This window comes from Eschrichtius robustus, chromosome 2 (genome assembly GCF_028021215.1).
Source record: "Eschrichtius robustus isolate mEscRob2 chromosome 2, mEscRob2.pri, whole genome shotgun sequence".
In the NCBI taxonomy this organism is placed as follows: domain Eukaryota; kingdom Metazoa; phylum Chordata; class Mammalia; order Artiodactyla; family Eschrichtiidae; genus Eschrichtius; species Eschrichtius robustus.
Window position 1 is genome coordinate 178,626,590 of NC_090825.1, and position 20,748 is coordinate 178,647,337.

The window sequence follows — 20,748 nt, forward strand, 5'->3', positions numbered from 1 at the left end:
AAAGGGGCTCCTCCCAGCAGAGGGAATAACGGACACAGCGTGGGTTTCTAATCCAAACGCACTTTCTTTATTCAAACCGGTCAGCGGGGATGCCCTGAAGCCCCAAGCGCGGGAGATGGGCTGGCCCGGCCTCCTGGTCCTTGACGCCAGGGCGGACGCAGGCGAGCACGGCCCCACGGCGCACCTGCAGACGTGGCCAGGCACGCCAGTCGACAAAAGCAAAGAATAAACAAAAAACAAAACACACTCAGTAGATTTCTTCTTTAAGCTCCCAGAGTTTCTGGACCAACGAGTCCCAACCCTCAAAGCCAGGAGTGAGGGACTAAAAACGCCCCTCACCTCCACCAGTGCCGACAGAAACCCTGTTTTAAATTAAAAAATAAGCGAGTATACATTGTAGAAAATTTCTCTTAAAAATCTCACAATTTGTAAATGTATATTTTTTTCTTTAACATAAAAGTTTACAATATACGGTAAAATAAAGGCTCAGGAAAATAATTTCAAAAAAAAGGAAGAAAAAGAAACCTGAAGTTTTGAATTAAAGCTGAAGAATTTTTTTTAACCCTGTTGTTGAACCAGTGACTTTTTTATTGAGCTGATGGGTTAGAGAAAGAATACGTTTAAAAACTTCGGTCCAGATGCCCACAGCCACCGCCAGAAGCCCCCCACACTCCAGTTGGTATTTTCCCCAAGTTTGTGATTGTCACGAGTTCACAAGTTTGAATCCTGGCCTCAGCCGTCTGACATCCTCTAGGTGCTGCGGCTAGCGGCTAGCGTCGGTAGGGGTGGAATCCTTGTACGTTGTGGTTCTGACCGCGTCCAAAGCCACTTCCGCCGGCGGGGGGACCCCCCGAGCCGGGCACCGAGGGGCCCCCGTAGGAGGGGGGCTGCTGGCTGGGGTCTGAGAAGCCCTGTCCGAAGCCCGCCAAGTCCTGTCCGTAACCTGCGGGGAAGAGCCCAGTGAGCTGGGACCGCTTCCGCTCCCACTGGCACCCGCGGCCAGGGCCCTGTGTGGGGCAGGGTGTGGACCCGGAGGGTGGAGGGCCCACCTGGGAGCCTCGGCAGGACCCTGGGCAGCTGTCTTGCACAGAAAGAAAAGCAGCTCCGAGACCCCTCGGACCCCTCGTCTGTCCCATCTGTTCTCAGCCCCTTTCCCCAATCACTGCCCTGCCCTCACGGCCGGAGAGGCCCTTGAGCCTGGAGACACAGATTATCTGGCCTGCCTTGGTGGACCACAGGCTTCTAGAAAGTTTGTCCTCGGGCGGAACACAGGGTGGACTCAGCACAGATTTCAGGACGGGAGGAAATGTGACAGGCCAGCCTGAGGTAGGTACAGGTACAGAGCTTGGCCCTGACGGTGCTGCCTGCACAGCCCGTCCAGGTCGGGCAGCCCCTCCTCCAAGCAGGAGCAGACCCGCACCATGCGCGGCAGAGGGGGCCGTCCGGGGGGCCCAGACGCCCACCGTGCTGCCCCATGGAAGGAGAGCTCGGGGTCAGCAGGGCGGTGGCCGGCCGAGATCCTTGCCCCGGCAAGGGCCCGTCCCCGAGGGCACCGCCGAGTCCACCCCCGCCCAGGATGGCAGAGGAGGCGACATCGTGGCCCGGGCGCAGGCAGTGGGGACCGTGGAGGAGGAGGCGCCACCTACCTAGGCCACATCACTGCTCAGCCTGACCATAAGAGTGTAAACAAAGTGAGGGCCGAAGCCTGGCGGCTCTGGAGAAGAGGTACCCAGGCCTGGCAAGAGACGAGACCAGGCTGACTGCCCCAGGCGGCCTCGGCAGAGGAGCGGGGGCGGGGAGGGGCACACGCGCTGTCGCTCGCACACCCCCACCGGGGGCCGGCGACCCCACACCCGCCACCGCCGCTGCGTCCTGCTCCGGGTGAGGCGAGAACCCACATGCTCAGGGACCGCGGCCGGGCAAGGCCCCCAGGGGAACAAGAGTGTGCGATGTAGGGGTGCTGGGGGCGTCTGTTCAGCGCCAGCAGAGCCCCAGGCCCACCCTGTCCCCACAGGAGCTCCTCTGATGGGTGCGGACCCCGGGCTCCAGCATCTACCTGGCGAGCACCCTTGGGGACGCACAATGCTGACGTCGCACGGCCCTCATACCCGCCTTGCGCCCTACAAACCCAGACACCCAAGGCGGCAGGGCCCGTCGGGGCGCCCCCAGGCACAGGCCCCAGACGTCTGCCAGCCGCGGGTGCTCCTCCGCGCCAGCGCCCTGGCCGAGACCCCAGAAACCAAGCGCCTGCTTCAGACCCGCTCGAGCCTGGGTCTCTCGAGCTCTCCCCGCGGCGCGTGGATGCAGAGAGCGAGGCACTCACCGTACTGGCTGTACGGGAAGTCGGGCTGCGCCGACGGCGGTTTGCTCATGTCCGGGGCGGCCTGAGACGGAGGTGGCGGGAAGGCCAGAGGCGCAGCCCCCGGAGTGGCCGGTGGCGGGGGGACCCCCGGGGGGGCGAACTGATCCGGTGGGGGAGGTGGAGGACCGTAACCAAAACCTGCAGACAGACAGTAAAGACAGACACAGACGCGGTGCTTGCCCTCGGGGAGCCGCCCGGACCACCTCCACCCCAGCAGCCAGGCCTCGAGGACACCCACAGGCCGGGCCCATAGCCGAGGAAACGACCCCCGCCGGGCAGAGCCCGACCAGCCGCCAGCCTGGCAGCGCATGCCTAGCGGGGCGGGGCCGCAGCCCGGATGGCCTTGGGAAAGCGGGAAGTTGTGAGCCGTCCATGAAGGGTGCCCCGCTCTTTCTCATCAGAAATGAAACTGGCCGGGGGCTGGGCAGGGAGCAGGCGCCCCTCCTGTAAGGGCACACGGTCATCAGGCGGCCCGCAGGCCCTGGTCCGGGCTACAGGGCTGCACTGCCCGGTCCCGGCTCACTGGCCACAGGGGGCCGCTGAGCACGCCGCCCCAAGGACCACGAGGGAAGGAAGGCGGAAGACAGTTCCCACCGGCCGAACGACACACTCAAGTGGCTGGCTGTCGGCCCTACAAGATCAGGTGAGGCACTTCTCTTTCCCGATGGACACACGGTCACCAGGTGTGGCCACACCCTCTACCCACGGTGCTGGGGGACAGAAGGCCCGCCCCAGCCCTCCAGGGGCGCTGACCATCTGATGCCTCTTCAATTACAGCTGGGCAGAGCAAGTGAATCAAGCCCCCTCAAGTGAAGCACGGAGAGCAGGTCCCGAGGGGTTGAGGTGAGCAAGAGCCGGGGGGGGGGGGGGTCCTCTGTACCCGACAACTCCCAGCCACCCCCACCCCCCCCCCCACCGGGGCCCGCGGCCACTTACTGAACTGCGGGGGCGCGCCGTAGCCCTGGGGGAAGCCCTGGGGAGGGGGGAACCCTCCGGGAGGGGTGGACACGATGTAAGAAGTGAAGGGCGGGGGCGGCGGCGGGGCTCCTCTTCCCGCGGGGGGCGGTCCGTAGCCACCTGGAACACAGCAAGCAGGCTGAGGGCGGGCAGAAGCCCCCAGCCCCACCCGCCAGCTTCACACCCTGTTCTCTCCATCTCCTCCCAACAGGGACTCACCGATTGCCTGTCCTGCTGGCACCCACATCCCTGCGGGGAAAACAGAGAGGAGTGGGTGCCGCGTCAGCGCCATGGCGTGGACTGGGGACCCCCGCCCCCCGCGGGACCTGGCGTCCTGACGCATCACGGGTGCAGGGGAGGCGTCAGAGGGGAGCCTTCCTTGGGTCACATGGACCCAGCTCTTCCAAGCAGCCCCTCAGACGGGAGGGCGGGGACGCCCACAGAGCAGGGACTCAGTCGCACGTCTGGGACTCACGCTGGGAGGCAGGAAGCCAGGGCGGCCTCCGGCCAAGCGCTGGTTCTTCCCCTGCTTGTGGGTGTGAGGGCATCTGGTCTCACTAGATGGTCCCCTACAGCCGTGGCTTGTTTTGCAATAAAAAACATTCTAAAAGCCAGCCCTGGAGAGACCAGGAATGAAGCCTGGAGCCATGCAGAAACGGGTCTATGAGCTTGGGGGCGCCTGGTGCCCTTCCCTGGACAGTGTCCCTTCTCTGGGTTTCTAAAGGGAACGGAGGCTCCTGGATCCTGGCTCGGGGCCCCTGGCCACCCCAATCCTCCCCCAAGCTGTCCGTAAAAGTTCTGCCAGCCCCACATGGAGGGCCCGCAGCCCGGGGAGCTGGAATAGACCCAAAGGGCCCAAGAGGCAGGACTCCATGCTTCCTCCCCACTGGGTGGAAACCCCGCTCTCCCCAAAGCCTCCGACCAGAGCCTGCGCGACAGTCAGGCCACGTCCATCTCCCACTCCGGCCTCGTGGCACCTGCCCTTGGGGACACACCTCCGACCTCCACCAGAGGCACCAGCCCAGCACTCCCAGCGCCCGCAGGCGGCAGAGGGGACAGACCCACCCAGCCCTGGACAGGGAGGGGCCCTGGCGCGGGTTCCAGCCCCCACGGCCCACACGCGTGCCAGTGGGCGCGTCCCAGCTGTGGATGGGCCCGTCGGGAGGGGCGCCAGCCTTACCTTGTGGGCCGTACCCCTGCTGCCACGTGGGTGGGGGCTGACCTGCCCAGCCGTTGGCGGCACTGGGCACGACCCGGCTGCCCCACTGGCTGGCCCCCGGCTGGCCCGGCGCTTGGCTTTTGCTGTCCCGTGGCTCGGCCCGTTTAACTTCCACCTAGACAAATCGAGCTCTGGTTTAGGGAGACGCCGAGGGTCTCAGACCCCCTTCCCTTCAGACACACCCTCAGATAACTTACAACTACACTTAGCATCTTATGACTTAAAACTAAATACTTAACTATAAACCTTATTTAGGCCAGTAACTTTTTTTCTTAAAAAAGTTTTTAAATTCTTTTGTCTAAAAAATGTTTCTCAGGTACAACGGATCCAACTGTAAGACACATGAAGCCCCACCCACTGCAGAGCAGGGCTGAGGGCCAAGAGTCCGCAGAGAGTTCTGTGCGTTGACAGGGGGCTTTCAGTCGAGTTAAGGGGCAGTGTCAACCCAGGGTCACGCAGGCCAGGCTTGTGCCAACCATCGCGGCCCTCCTCTTGGCCTCCCCGGCCGTGCAGGCCCTCTCCAAAGCCCCCACCCTGCCTGCGCCCTTCAGCTCATACCTGAGAAACACAGTTGGTTTACTTAGGTTTTTTATTTAAAATGTCTAATGGAAGATAAAGACTTACCTTCCCCAGGCTAACGCTTAAAGAATCTCAATTAACTCAAAATAAATGTCAGAGGGAATGGATGTGATAAGAGAATCTTACATTACATCTAACAAAAAAAGTAAACAAACATGCAATAAAATGGACATTTGAATCAGTAAGCAATCTTCATACTGTGTTAGGTCAGCAGCCCAGGACCCTTCCGCTTTTGGACGTGCCAGGAGCCACAGCATGTGGAGGGCGGGACAAGGGGACCGAGGTACCCATCCCACCAGGCCTAGCCCCGCCTACACAGCCTTTCCAATGCGGGCCAACTGACAGCCAAGACCCCCGATTCCAGGGCTGCGTTAGCACTCTAGAATCCCCAGTTATTCTCGTTTGTAGGATAAATTTTAGTGAGGAGAAAGAGACAATGAATCCACTTGGAGTCGTCCTTGGGGTCTCACAGCCTGGTGCGCCAAGCATCGTGTATTCAGAGTCCCATCAGTTCTGCCTAAAGGCGTTCCTGGGAGAGAACAGACAGGCGGGGGACAGAGGCACAAAGACCCCACCTTCCGACGCCCCGAGGATGCTCCAGGGACAGGAACAAAATCCCCAGTAGCTCAGGGCAGCGTGAGAGCAGGACCAGAGGACGCATTTCAAAGAACTCAAGTTAACGAGTCTGCACACTTTCCTTAAGGGAACTTGGTTCCTGCTTACAAAGCAAAGCAGCCCTGTGATTTCAAAAGTGTACATATTCCTTTAGTCTCCCTATTCTGCCCTTAGCTTTTAATTACAAGTGGGCCCCAGCCCTTCGAGATGGGGCTGGAGCTGGACTCTGCCCCGGGATCAGATCCGTGCACTGAGCGGGCCTCTCTGTCCCTGAAGGAGGACCTCGCTTCTCCCCAGTTGTAAATGCCACAGGACCTTAAAACACGGGACACGGGGCTCCTCTGAACGTGTGTTCCTAACAGCGCACACCCTCGGAATCTGCACGCTAACCTTAAACTAGGAGCATCGATGAACGTCTCAAACTGAGAGCGTGACTGTGTCTCCTGCACAGTCAGGTTCGGGTGGAGCTGAGTCAGCCGCCCATCTGTAAAGTGAGGGGGCGGGGGGGTACCCACGGGGCCAGAGTCCCTCCACGTCTCAGCCGACGAGTTGGCCAGGGCTCCGGCAGAAGGGCTGGGCTTGCCGAGGGGACGAGGACAAGCCGAGGGCCTGGGAGGGACGGCAGCCTGGCCGACTGCACAGCCCCCCACCAGCTACTCAGGTGAGAGCTGAGTTCTCAGCAAGCTCAGGGCCGGAAAATGAGGGGTCGGGCCACCTCCCGAGAGGTTCCCTCCGTGGCAGCAACACAGTATGAAGATGAAACAACCAGAGGTCACTTGACTGCATGGAGTTAAGAACTATCAGGAGCATGTGGTCGGTACCGAGTTCACAGTAAGTGACCCAATTTGAAAACCAATCCTTCAGGATGTTTACGTTGCCTTCAGTTTTACACGGAACCTGTTCTCAAAGGTTCACGGCCCGGCACTTTACAGGCCGGCGTGGGACGGGAGGGGAGGGGACACACATCTGAAGGAGTGGTCACTGAAACCAAGCCTGAGGCAACCCGTGACTTCACTGGACGCCAGCCTGCCCGCCCCGCCGGCTGCCCCCCAGGGGCTCTAGAGCCAGGGGCTCCCAGAACCGGGTCCGACCCCCAGCACGGGGTCCCAGGATGACTAGCCCGGCCCTCCTCCTGTCAAGGGATTTCCTCTCCAGTGAAATCCCTAGGTTGCCTAAGACTTAGTTTGGTCTTAAGGTAAAATAAAACTACAACTACACACTTTTTTGCCCATGATGTCGTGAAAATGCATGTTGACAGCCTGGTCCACTGATTGTTCGTCCTCGAAAGTAATAAATCCAAAACCTAGCCAACGACGAAGAGTGAATCAAGGTAGCAGGGTGTTGTGACACAAAACAGGATGATGAACAGTATTAGGGACGGGCCGAGGGATCGACCAAGGGTTTCAGCGAAGCAAGTGTGCAAGGCTGTGGGGCATGAGCACGCCTCAGCCCAGACGCCGCTTCCTCCACAGAGATGACCTTGGAACCACCGGGGTGCATCTTAGCAGCAGCCCGGACAGCAGGGCGGTGAGGGCCCGGCTGGCGGGCAGCCCCGAGTGTGTCATGGGTGTGCTTCTGCTTTTCTGAAACCCAGGGTCCTCCCCCTCGGCTGGCAGTCGCTTTGCAGCTAGTGCTGACAGCAGCCGTACATTGTTCTAGCGCCTTAACAGAGGTACGTCTCTACCAGTTAGAGCCTCGCCAAGCTTGCCCAACGCTGTTGGGTAAGCCCGAGGAGTCCTGCCAAGGTAACGTACGTATGTATACAGGTGTCTATCTACACGTAGCTACATAAATAAATACACAGAGATACAGGCCACAGTGGGTTCCAGCAGGTCAAACACTGCTGTCGGCAGCAAGAGCAAGAGGCACCATGTCATCAAAAGGACAATCTCAAAGGGAAAAACAATTTAGCGTTTCCCAAACACAAGAGAGTGCAGTATAAACGAAGTTTGCTGGTCTGGTGAGCGCGGCCGCCTGGCTAGCGTGGAGTATCCAGCCCTCAGGCTGCTGCTCTGCCTCCCCAGGGCCCATCTGCGCTGAGCACTACAGGCCCCCCCAGGGCAGCCAGCTGCCGGAAGACCCTGAACAACAAAGGACAGGCCAGGGGAAGGGGCGGAAGATGGGTGTGGGGGGAGGGGCACGGAGCACCGCGGGAGGTGGATGCATGGGACGGGGTGGCGGGGGTGGGGTGGGGGTGGGGGGGCAGCCCTGGGCAGCAGGGGAGGGAGCGCCCAGGAAAGAGCAGCTGCCTCCAGGCCTCTCAAGCTGAGCAAAGAAGGACGCGGGAGCACAGTCGTACAGACCGCATGGAAAGACTCCTGGCAAAACTGTGGTGGGAGAAGTATGGAGGAAGGAAGGCAGCTCAGAACGGTGGGCGGCAGTCTCGCAGGGAGGCCTGTTCTCTCCGCACACGCGCGTGCCTGAACGTGACACACACGCACACAGAACCTGCACACGGCGTGGGGAGGAACCATGAACATACTGGAGGAGACGGGCCGCAGTGGCGGGCGCGGGCACGCAGGAGGGCGTGAGGGAGCAAAGGCAGCGGCCGGGATGTGTGGGGACTGAGCAGCGGGGACGGGGAAGCTCAGATGGACCGAGGGACAGGGAGGGAGGGAGGGAGGCTTCGGAGAAAGCTCAGGAAGGAGAGAAAGTAGGGACGAGCTCTCCGGGCGCCTGCTGACCCAACTGCTGGCTCTGGCGCAGCTCCCGCCCTCCACCCGCCTAGCACTGGGGGCCGCGCGGGGACTCGCCAAGCCCCACGGCGGAGGAGGATGTCAGGAGCCACATGGGAACGGGGCCGAGGGGCGAGCCCCGAGCGCTCTCCCGCAGCCCCTCCTGCCCAGACCCCGCCCCAGGCCGCCTGGCGCCCCCGGGGGCCCGGGCTGAGGACCACAGGTGGCCCACAGGTTGTCTAAGAGCAGCCTCGGGACCCCCGCGTCCCGAGGCGTCCCAAGATCGGAGGCAAATGGTGTAACACAACATGGGTGATGAACAGCATGTGAAAAAGTGAACGTTTTCTCCAAGTGCAGGAGTGTCTGAAGCCACAGGGCTCGCGGTCCTTAGAGTGCAAGAGGCGGTGAGTCGTGGGGAAGGAGCCCCGGGGCGGGGCTTCTAGGGACGCGTCTGTCTGTCAAGAGGCGACATCACCGCTGAGGAAGCGGAACAGAAACACACTGAAACTTCGTTTACACCCCACTGGAGCAAAGCCCGCTCCCTCCTCTGACTGCGGGACTGGCCTGTACCTGTGTGATATAATTTAGCACCTGGAGAAGAGAAATCTAAAAAGATATCGTTAATCACAAACAATTCACAGAGAGAAAAGGAAAAACAACTTACTTAACATTACTGTACTTTACTATGAAACACTTAAGTATGTCACTAAGCATGTACGTCTACATTAAAATTAAGACTAAGACTTAACAGCTTAATCGACATGAAGTGAGGATACGTTACTTAATCATGGAGGAAGAGGAGGATGAGGTTCAAATGGCAAACTATTCTCCAGCATGGCGGGCGCATGCTGCGGGCGGCGCCGGCCACGCTTGGATGCCTCGAGGGGCTGGGCAGGGGCCATAGGGCCTGGCGCACCTAGCTCACAAGGCCAGTCCAAAAGCGGTTCAGGAACCAAAACACAAGAGGCAGGGACAAATAGCAGCAGCCAGGGGGAAAAAAAAAAAAAAAAAAAAAAGGAAAGAAAGAAAAACAAAGGGCACGGAAATTGGGCGCCCAGCGTCCCAGCCCCGCAAACCAAAGTGGACGTGCAGGTGGGCGGCTGGGGGAGCCTGGTGGGGACACGCTGGGGCGGCTCCTTGCCCTCCTCCCACCTGCCCCGCCGACTTAGGGGAAAAAGAATAAGAAAAGAAGAAAAAAGCATGGGATGGATCAAGGGAACTCCACGTTCAAGCCGAGCTGGGGCAGACCTAGCCTGACGACATGAAATGAGACTCCTGACTTCGCTGGAGTGAACTTAAAACAGGAGACGGTCGTAATTGAGGAAGTTCACAATTTAAAAGATTGACTAATCTTTCAGGACACCCTTAAAAACAGAAACCATGTTGAAATTCATTCCAAGTTGTAAAAACTTCAAAAGAACGAGCTAAAAAAAAAAAAAAAAAAGGTTGTACCGCCTGCCCTTGGGAAGCAGACAGGCTGGGGCTGCGTGGGAAGGGACTTCAGTCTCCAAACCACCCTCTCCTGAGGCAAGGCTCGCTACAACCACCACCTAATTGTGAGATAGTTTGCCATCTGAGGGGAAGGCCAGGGACAAACTCCATCTCTTTTACCTCGAGGCCTCTGCTTTTCCGCGTCGTAGATCATGACCACTTCCGTGACCTGGAAGGGAGATGGGCGTCTGAGGGCCCAGGTCTGCAGGTGGCATGGGCACATCTGCCTACAACACTCCCGGCCCCCACTGCCTGGGACTGGCTGCCGAGTGCAGGAAGTCCCGAGGCAAAAGGCCAGCTTCCTGGGCTCTGAGACCCACGGGGCCGAGAGCAGGCCGAGGGGTGCTCACGGGGCAGGGTGGGCGGCGGATCACCAGGGGCCCAGGCGCCACGCTCCAGTGGGGAGACGAGAGCCAGGACCTCCCACCCGGGATCAGAGTCCCCGGCCTGGCTGGGCCACCACACTCCCCTCCTCGTCCGCTCCGCGCAAGTTCCTGCCAGGCCCTGGGCACACACAGGCACCACCAGGCAAGCACGCTGCAGCCGGGGCATGCGTGGCCGGTGGAAGCCTGGGGGGACTTCGTGTCTCTGCTTCGGATGAGGGGACAGCCTCCCCGCCCACTGGCCCCCTAAGCCCTGCCTGTGTCCTGTCTGCCCTGCTAGAACTCAGCTCCCCATAGGAGCCCCCGTAAGATTCTGACGTTTTTTAGCCTCTTCCAGAAAACAAACCCACCCGCCCCCCATCCTATGGGAGGGGGCGGAAGCCTCACCCAAGCCCAACCCCTTCTCCCTGACACCATCTAGCGCTTTCCACTGCGGTGGCTACAACCGACCCGAGGGCCTTCCAGGAGGTCAGTCTGTCCCATTTACAGTTAAGTCCTCTCCTGGGATGGTAACTGGCCACACAGGGAACGGATGGGGCTTTGGCCTGCTTTGTGCCAGGCTCAGCCTCCCCAGGACACAGGGCTCCGCCACTCCCGCCCTGACCGACCTGCTGCTGGCGCGGGGAGAACTCACCACTCCGAATTTCTTGAAGTATTCCCTGAGCTCTGTCTCACCACAATTGTGAGGAATTCCACCGACAAATATCTTATTTGATTTACTGTTATCACTCCTGGGTCCTTTCTGCTGTTTCACGGAAGAGAAGAACGTTAGTTCACGTGGGGAAACTTCCTAACACTCCCCGCTGTTGTGCACGGCGTGGCCTCTGAAGGTCAGACCAGACACCCCAGGAGCCCAGTGAGTCCAGAAAACCGCAACGGCCGCTGTACGAACAAACGCGTCCACCCGCCGACAGAGGCCGGGGCGCCCCAAGTGCGCCCACCCACGGCGCCTGCCAGCTCTGCGGTGTGGAACCCAGGGCTTTAGGGGAGGAGAACGAGTACCAGGGTGGCCTGCACAAACCAAACTGGCAGACCAGCCTCGCTTCCAGGGGCAGTGTGTAAGCTGGTGATGCAAGGACGGTGGAAAGTTCTGGTAACTGAGGCTCAGTTGCCACCTCTTCCGCCTTCTGGCCCGGACCCCGCTCTCTGTGGACACCCCGCGCTGCCACCTCCTCCCACCCCCCCCCCCCAGACACCAGCAGCTGGGGACGCAAAGGCTGCACTTTTGGGCGTGGGGGCAGGGTGCCAGCGGCAGGGGCAGGCGCGGAGGTGGGTACACACACGGCCGGCCTCCGCAGCCACAGGTTCCGCGTCCTTCGATTCGACCAACCATGGATCAAAAATATTCGGAAAAAAAAATTCCACAAAGTTCCACAAAGCAAAACTTGAATTTGCCGCACGCCAGCCAACTATTTACACTGTATCAGGTATCATGAGTCATCCAGAGATGGTTTAAAGTGCACAGGAGGACGTGGGTAGGTTACAGGCCATTTTACGTAAGGGACTTGAGCGTCTGTGGATTCTGGTCACCTCGGGGGTCCTGGAAGCAGTCCCCGCAGATCCCACCGAGGGACGGCTGTGTAGATCACTGATGCTGACCACTGATGAATCTGGGCAGTGTTTTATTTAGGTGTTCACTGTACCACTCTTTTTCTGTATTTGATATTTCCTAACAGAAAGCGGGAAAAATATGCCCTTGGTCTGAGGCCCCTGATGGAAATGCAGGTGCCCGGGCCCTAGCCCCGCACAGCCCCCAGGCCAGCCCGTCCAGCAGGGCTTTCCTCGAGGACAGGGCACTCTGGGTGACAGCTGGCCTGGCGCCGGGGGCCACACGCGGCTCACGAGAGTCCCAAGGTGGGTTCTGAACTCAGCAGGCCTCCTCCCTGGAGGGGAGCAGTCAGCGGAGCGCTGAGCGGGGGGCGGGGGGTGGCCGGGAGCAGTCGGCGCGGATACAACGGAAGGTTCCTAACGACAGATGGCTGTGAGCCGTCGTTTGCAAGGTAGACTAATAAGAAACTTCTCAGCTACAAGATAAAAAACTTCCAACACTGAATCGACCCGAGCAGTTCTCAGCTGCTCAACCTCATGCCGGAAGCCCTCCTGTTGCTCAGTCGGAGTGAGCAAGGACCCAGGTCAGAGACACGGCTCCCCTCGCATCAGCGGCTGCGGGACACCCAGGAGGAGCCCCCAGCCCCTTACCCAGCCTTCCTTCGGCCGCGTCCTCTCCGGCTGCATCCCCCGAGGCGTACATGGCTTTGGGTCGATCTGTTGGAAGTTTCAAAGGAGCAGTGGTGAACAGGAGGCTTGTTTCCCCCAGAAGAGAAGGTGTGAGCAGCAGGGCCAGGGGCACAGGGCCCATCAGGTGGCCCGGGCCGCATCCTGGCCCAGCGCCCGGTCTGAGCTCGGAGCCTTAACCCCTTCAAACCAATCCCACGGGAAAGCGGTCCTCGACACACACACACACCACAGCTTGGGCACAGAGGCACGCCAAGGAGCCACACACTACAAGACGGAGAGCTTTCTTCGGGGACCGGCACTCACGTTTCGGCCATCGAGGGTGTGCGGTCTGCTGGCCAGGACTGTGCCCACGCAGTTTGGGTCTTTGAATTTGACGAACCCAAACCCTCGAGACTGGTTGGTTGTCTTGTCTTTCATGATCACGCAGTCCACAACCTCTCCATACTGGGAAAAGTAGCTGCGCAGCGTCTCTGCTCAGAGATCGGGACACACGTACATGCACAGCAGGGCGTTAGGCAGGTCACACGCTCCCAGCCCGTCAGCCTGACCTGGAAAGTGTGCAACTAGGAACCTTTCAACTGGCTGATCCACTGACGTGGGGGCAGCGGAGAGGCTGAAGGACGGGGCGCCAGGGAAGGGAAGGTGCACCCCATCTCCGCGGGAAGGAGAAAGGCCACAGCTGAGTAGGCAGAGCCAGTGGATCCCTAGCCCTCCTGGCTCCACCTCCACACGCCAACAGCCTCTGCCTTCAGAGCCGGCCACCCTCCCCGACCGTGACCGTGACCGTGACCGTGACCGTGACCATGACCATGAAGCATCAGGACGAGATCAAGTTCCAAAGCCCACGATCATTCATCTCTGCCCCCATCAACTCCTGATCAAGTGCCCCCTTCCCAGAAGCCAAGACAATAAATAAGTCAGGAATTAAAGACAAGTCACACGATCCAAAGACCGAGGTCCACTCGCACCTACCTTGGGTGGTGCTCCAGTCAAGACCGCCCACAAAGAGCTTCCTGCAATGCAACGAGAGAACATTCAGGGTCAAGAGGGTTCTGCCCTGGGAACTCCCTAGTGATCCAGCGGTTAGGACTCGGTGCTCACTGCCGTGGCCTGGGTTCAAGCCCTGGTCGGGGAACTAAGATCCCGCAGGCTGCATGGCACAGCGCCCCCCGCAAAACAAGAGGGTTCTGCCCAAAGTGCCGACCATCTGGCCTACCCTAAGGTGGTAACCCGGGGCACGGCCATGGCCCAGCCTCCTCAGTCAAAGGCATGAAAGAGGCCTCCAAGATCTGCCCACAGGGCGGGCGTGAGAGTTAGAACATCCCAAGTCGCGTGTACACGCTAACCTCAACCACAGTAAGGAAAGAGAGACCGACGGCACCCCCTACCGTGCCGGTTTGGGAGCAGGATCACGGGGCAGCTTCCCAACTGCTCAGCAAACACCAAAGGTTTCCAAGTCCAGAGCTGAGATCCCACGCAACAAACTCGGACGACAGCGGGGGTGAGGGCTTTAGCACAAAGCTGGGCTATGCAGCACGTGGTCACAAGTAAGGACCCACAAATCACTGGGGAGGTCCCTGGAGCTCAGACGTGGCAGGGTGGCCCGGGCTGTCCTTTGCGGACAGGTGCCCTAGAATGTTTGAGAGGAAAACTTCCGGTGGCCTCCCTGCCTAGTGTCCACGTGGTCCCGGGGCGGGTCCAGAACCCAGGAGCCTTCCACTGCCCACCACGCTCAGGCTGGCTGGGCCTAAGTGAACGGAGAGGTGCCCTGTGCTGCGGGCTCCCAACCCGATCCTGGGCAGGTCTGATAGGGCAGGCAGGGGACGGGGCTCTCCATCCCGCCTGCTGCCCCGGGGAAAGGACTGACACCGGCACCCTCGGAACGGCACCCAGGCACTGTCCCCGTCCACAGCCAACCCCACCTTGCTTGGCTTGAAGACAAAACGGCCCCCTGGGGCGGAGCGCACTGAGTCCCCGAGCGCCCAAGAACCGGCAGCCGGGATGGAAGGACAGACCCTTGCAGGGCAGTGGCCCTAGCCGCACTCAGGGGTCCCTCCCACTGCGGTTTTCTGCCTGGGGGAGAGAAACTCAGTGTGGAAGAAACAATTTCCCCGCCCCAGACAGGTGGCCCCTGCCATCCTCAACACGTCCCCGTCCCCCCACACAGAGCGCGTTCCTGGATGGGGAGGCCAGGAGCTCTCACCCGGGCCTCATGACCTTCCTGTCCTGTCCCCTACGCACCCCTGCGAGGTCAGGCCAGGCTCCTCCTGCCTCCCAGAGACCCTGGGGAGTACAGCCCACAGCTGTGCCCCACTGCCCCAGGGCCTGACACCCAGGCGGGCGATGACCGAAGGGCCCTGAGGCCGGCACGGACCGCCTCTGTGCCCAGGCCTTGGGCACAAGCACAAATGGGTTTGCTGTGGAAAAGCAGCTTGAAGAAACAAAGGACCTGGAGCAGTCTCAAAAAACCTGAGACAAACGCCAACTCACTGAGAGGAATACCCACCCCTGTTCAGCCTGCACGTGGCCAGGACAGGAAGGTTGTCAGCCAGCCCCTCCAAGCAACCCAACCCCCATGCGCTGAGGAGGAAGGAACTGGTCTGACCAGCCCAGGTTCCAGCCCTCATTTAAATTTCAAAATCAGACCTTAAGGGAAAAAGAGAGAGAAAGGCCATCACCTGTGCAAATTGACAAAACCGGAATCTGCCCCGTGGATTAGACGACGATATGGTGTTGATATGTGCTTCCTGATTTTATCACTGTGCTGTATTTAGAAAATGTTTCTGTTCTTGGAAAACAGGACACACAGGAGCGTCCAGAGGCGCACAGGGCTGGAACGCGGCACGGAAAGCACGCAGCGGGGCCGGCGTGAGGAGGTCGTGGCGACTGTGCCCCTGTTCCTGTCACTGCTCTGCGAGTCCCAAGTTATATAAACTAGGAGGCGAAAGCTGCTCACCCCTGAGAAGGTGTCAGGAGCACAGCTGGCACAGGAGAGAGCTCTACGTGACCGGAGACCCCATGCCAGCGCTGTGCTGGGTGCTTTATATGTTTCCTTTCCTCCTGCTCCCTGTCTGCAGATAGAAGGTTCCGGAAGGCCCAGGGAGACCTCACTGACCCGCGGTGGCAGGGACTCGGGGGCTCTAGGCAGACTTGGCGCCATCGCCGGTATCGCAGCCAACACACCTGCACAGGGCGCCGGGCTCTGCCCACCCTGCCGCCGTCGGGGGGTGGCCCAGACAGACTTGCTGGCACCAGATGACCTCAGGCCTTTCTGGGCGCTTACACACGACTCAGCAGATGAAGGATCAGCTGACCCCGCGTGGCAGCCTCTCTCCAGCCTTTCCCTGCCCTGAAGGGTGCCAGAGTCATCACTCAGCTGAAGATGGAAACTGGGGGGCCCTCCCACAGACCCCGCCCCGCCCCCAGGGGACCTCCTGGCTCTGTCACACCCCTCCATCCCTGGAGACCCGAGAGGAGGTCTGCAGTCAGCGTTGGCTCCCGGGGTCTGCACCCTGACTGCCGGGGTGCGGTCGCTGCCTTCCTCCAGGAAGGGGTTCGGCACAAGTGACCGGGTGCTGGGATCCGGGAAACACTCACCCTCTTCCGGCTGCTGAACGGAAAACTGCTCTGGATGACTCCCCTGCTCTGGATGACTCCCCTGTTCTTGCTCTGGGTACTTTAGGGCAACTGTGTGGTACGTACGCCAGAAAGTCAGGCTCCGGTGGCTTCCCCGGCCCAGGCTGCCCACGGCAGGCACCACAGGCCGCGCCCAGGAGGGCAGGGGGCCGAGGCCAGGACCCCTCACACCGTCCGACAGGCGGCCCTCTCCTCGACAGCCTGTGTTCACGCCTTTCTGCAGCCAAGGAGCCACCCCACTTTCAGCCCTTCTGCTGCGACAGACTGGACACCCCAAAGACAGTGGTCGGGGCAGGGGTCTCACCCCGCAGACCGGGCTTCCCTCCGCTGGCCGGTGAGATCACCTCTCACAAACCATGGGGCTGCACAACACATGGAAAGCCTGGGCCGACCTTCGCTGAGCACGTGGGAGGCGCGCCAGCTCCCGACAGACACCACACCACAGCCCACCGACCCCCGCCGGCCGGAGCCCCCCAGACAACGACCTCCGCTGAAACACAGCCCCGCTCGCCTGCAGGGGTGCCCCCAATTCTAGCCTGGCCACCCTGGGAGTGACCTTGGCCGAGTCCCCTGACCCTTCTAAGCCTCGGTGCGCCCCGCCGAGGAAGGGGTCAGAGCTGAAGCTACAGAGGTCCAGCGCAGCCCAGGGCAGGGGCTCTGAGGAGGGGCCCCGCACAGAGGGCAGCACGCCACCAGGTCCAGGTGCTGGGGCCCACTGCAACAGCCGGAACCAGAAGTGAGTCAAGCGGAGCAGCCCCCAGCATCACAGCCCACTGTACAGGCGTCCAACCAGCCCTGGGACACACGTCCCAACCCACGGGAGCGAGCGGCATGGACACACTGGGAAGCAGGCCTCAAAGAGCAAATGCTCCCAAACAGGGGTCTCACCTGGACAATCCTGCCCCCAGGGGACGCTGAACCACGTCTGGGGACATCTGTGGTTTCTGGCATCGAGGGGGTGGGGGCCAGGGGTGCTGTTCCACACCCTGCAGAGCCCAAGACAGCTCCAAAATGCAAAAGAGAAGCCCCAGAGAAAAGGCCCTCCACCCCCACCCCTACAGGGCAGGAAACACCTCTTCCCCCACCACACAGCGGACCCCCCGTAGGGCGCTCACGCCCACAGGCCTCAGGAAGCTCGCTCGGCCCTGCGTGCTCCCGGTCTACACCCACGGGGCCAGCCAGAGCTCAACGAGCTCAACGGAAGGCTCTCTGCGTCCAAAGCCTCCACAAGTAACCATTCCAGAAAGAGCCGCGCCCATGAGGGACCCACAGGCTCCGCCCCAGGACCCCTCCGGTGCTAAGTCACCTGAGCCCTCATGTGCCCCCCCATCACCCACCTCCCGCGTTTCCGCCGTGAGCAGCCGCGTGCCCACGCTCTCTCCAGAGACCCAGTGCCGCTTTCCCTCCCCTCCCCCAGGTCCCTCCTCGCCCTGGGACCCTCCCCTCCCCTCAGTCACATCCAAGGGTCCCTGTCTCACCAGCCCCGGGGAACGCCAGCAGAACCACATCTGCCAGATAAAACCCCCCTCAAACTCCTCTCCGGCTCCATGACACGTCAGTCCCCAGAACCTCAGTCCGGGGACCCCTCTTTAAGCTGACTCTCCAAGACCATGGAGGAGACCGGGACACAACCCTGACCGCTCCCCGGCCCTCAGCAAGGTGAGCGCCTGTCCCGCCGGGCGGCCCAGGAGGGAGGACATCCGCCCCTGGCACCCGGGCTCCACGAGGCCACACGTGACACCTGCTGCTCCTATTGGGCCTCTGCCCTCGAGACCCGCCCCGGCTCTGCTCGGGCCACTGTGACAACCAAGATGACGAAAACATGAACTAAAAGCAGTAGCCTCACCAGCCCCTGTACAGTCCAGACACGGGGAAGCTTCAGCTTCAAAGGCTCAAACTCAAAAGTGCAGATCCCCGATGGGGCGGCACCCCAGGCATCCACCCACTTCCTGAGGACGCAGGTACCGTCCCGACAGTGGAGCCGCCCCTCTGGCCTGGGAGCTGCTCGGGAGGGGCTGACCAGACACCAAAGCGAAGGAGGTCTGAGGGGAGGGTGGGTGTCGTCAGCGATCAGTGAGACGGTCACATCCCCATAACATGGCTACCACTTCGTCTGAGCATGATGCGCGTTCCCACACAGTGACCACCCAAAGTGGGCAACGGTGGTCCCCCCACGGGAAACTCCAAGAGGGCCCATCACCAGGGAGCCGGATGGGGTCACGAGCACTGAACTAGAACAGCCACACAGAGCAAGGAAGTCAAGGTGGACCCAGACTTCCCACAGCAAACGGAAACAAGGCTCCCACATAAAACAGAAACTGACCAATGTTTTGGGGCAAAGCAATAAAGTTTCGGGGACACCTGACATCTACGACTTTAGAACTCAGGTAACCCGGGAGCATTCAGCAGGGTGGCGAGGGGAGCGCGGCGAGGCAGGTCCCTCATCCCGATCCTGGTTCTGCTACTTGCTCTGCGGCCTCCCCAAGCTGCCTATGGGTCTGGGGTGGGTCTGCGGTGCTGAGGGTGGGACCCTCCAGACCCAGCCTTGGATCCTGGCTCCACCCTCTCCCAGGGGTTGGTACAAGCTGTCGGGGTGAACTGCCAGGGACCCCTGTCTGGCCGTCTCTTCGAGGGCACACCGAGGGGCAGGCCTCCTGGATCTGGCGGCTCCCCGCCTTCCCAGGCGAGAGGAAAGGCAGCTCAGGCCTAAAGAAGTCAGCCTCTTGGCCGCAGAAGGCTTGGCTGTCAGGAAAAGAGGCCCATGTGGCTGTGGAAGACCTGCTGCCGCTCCCTCAGGTCCTGCCCCTTTCGGCAGCAACTTTCTTTCTGCCCACATCCTAGTTTCCCAGCGGAAGCGCTTCAACTTTTCACTTACCCGACACACAGCTCAGACTTCCAGTGCCTGTACGTCTTTCCTAAACAAAGCAGGCTAGGAGCTACACGCCTTCTTTCTGGTCCTCTAAACGCTGTGGGGTTCTGGAGGGGGGAGCCCACAAAACACACTTTATGTCCTATGGTGTAACGTGCTGCTGGAACCTGGCGGAGGCTCAGTGAGGCCAGCCACCCACCAGCCAACAATGACTTACTCACCAAATCAAGCGTTTTGTAAACACCACATCTGTTCAAAGCTAAGTGCACGGAGAAATGTACACAAGGCCACGGAAACCCAGCCCAGGCTGTTCTGCCATCTCCGCAAAAAGAATTTAACTGTAAAATTACGCTGATGCTGTAGAAACCAGTCTCTGCAAAGAAAACTAGACCAAACCCCTAGACTAGGGCAGAATGGGATTTCCTAGCTCCTCTGGGATCACTCTCCTCTCCAGCTCGTTTAACATTAGGCAAGGATATAATTAAAAGGGAAACTTAGCTATAACAAACCTTTTCTCACTAATAGTTACTCCAAGGAGAAAGACCTCAGGAGCACGCCTGTCTGTCCACCGCCCAAGTTTCTCTTTCTCTTTATCTTAAACCCGCCCATGGGGGTTAGGTGGGGGCTGAGCAGGAAGGGGCTCCAGCAACATAAAAACAACAGTTGCAGACACCCCATCAGGTGGCGCGGAGGCGCTGAGATGGTGGACACTGCGGGGTGCACTGCTTGCAGACCGACGACGGCCCCCCATGACCTTGGCCCTCGGGCCTTCGGTTTGCGAAACTACACTTGGGAGGAGAGTAGATGGTGGAGTGGGCACTCGCTGAGCCCCGGGTGGGAGAAGCTGGGCGGTGGCAGAACTGGAACCACCCCCCCCCCGCCCCGACCGGGCCGCCACGTGCGCTGACCCGCCAAGTTCGTGCACGGGCTAAGGGCTCCCTGGACCCCACAGGTTCCTGTTCGAGGTCCCCGAGGAAAAGCACGAGCACGGGGACGGTTCCGCCCCCCCCCCCCCCCGGCCAGCGAGAAATCCAGGCGCGGGGGCAGACAGGGTGCCCCGAACCCACCCCCCACCCCGGGTTCCCGATCGAGGGTCTCCCTGCGGTAAACTCCGGCTCGGCGGCGGGGTCTCCCCCCGGCAGGAAACAGCAGGGACCCCCAGGAACCCCCAAGACTCCCCAGATCCCCCGGTGGAGGTTCGGGGTCGCCGACCACGAGGCGGCGGGACACCCGGACCCCCAGGACTCCCCGGATCCCCCGGTTGAGGCTCGGGGTCCCCGGCCACGAGGCGGCGGGGCGCCCGGACCCACAGAACTCCCCGGACCCCCGGTTCCCGCTCGGGGTCCCCGGCCACGAGGCGGCGGGGCGTCCGGACCCCCAGGTCCCGCCATGGGCCCCCGGCCCGTCGCGCCCCCGGGTTCCCGGCCGCCGGCTCGGCACGGCCCCGCGGCGTGACCTTGACGGGCCGGGCGGGTCTGGGCGGGGGCCGGCCGAGGCGGCGGCGCGGGCCGGCGCGTCCTCACCCGATCTCGTCGGCGCCCGAGTTGTTCATGGCGGCGGCGGCGGCGAAGGCAAGGCGCTCGACGTCCGGGCCCCCTGGCTCGCTCCCGCCTCCGGAAGGTCACTGGCCCCGGCACCCTCCCCACAGTCGCGGCCCGGATCTGCGCAACGGCGGCTGCCGCGCTGCCTCCTCCCCTCAGCGCCAACGGTCACCGCGCGCCCTC

General features: G+C 61.1%; 1 protein-coding gene across 5 annotated transcripts; it reads right to left on the reverse strand.

Annotated features, from left to right (window-relative positions):
• Positions 1–44: 44 nt before the first annotated feature.
• Positions 45–20,748, reverse strand: DAZAP1 (DAZ associated protein 1). Of its 5 annotated transcripts, XM_068537396.1 has the most exons (13): positions 15,198–15,463; positions 13,908–14,149; positions 13,492–13,532; positions 12,823–12,989; positions 12,481–12,546; positions 10,916–11,026; positions 10,019–10,067; positions 6,953–7,035; positions 4,500–4,653; positions 3,539–3,568; positions 3,299–3,439; positions 2,324–2,500; positions 45–943 (listed from the first exon to the last, which is right to left on the reverse strand). In XM_068537396.1, exons 4-13 carry the CDS (start codon positions 12,934–12,936, stop codon positions 771–773), a joined length of 1,098 nt encoding a protein of 365 aa, XP_068393497.1. In that variant the 5' UTR covers positions 12,937–12,989; positions 13,492–13,532; positions 13,908–14,149; positions 15,198–15,463; the 3' UTR covers positions 45–770. The 5 variants fall into 5 exon arrangements, with proteins under 5 accessions (XP_068393497.1, XP_068393496.1, XP_068393495.1 ...); XM_068537395.1 differs by lacking the exons at positions 13,908–14,149; positions 15,198–15,463 and adding an exon at positions 20,548–20,748 and having other exon boundaries at positions 10,916–11,023; XM_068537394.1 differs by lacking the exons at positions 13,908–14,149; positions 15,198–15,463 and adding an exon at positions 20,548–20,748.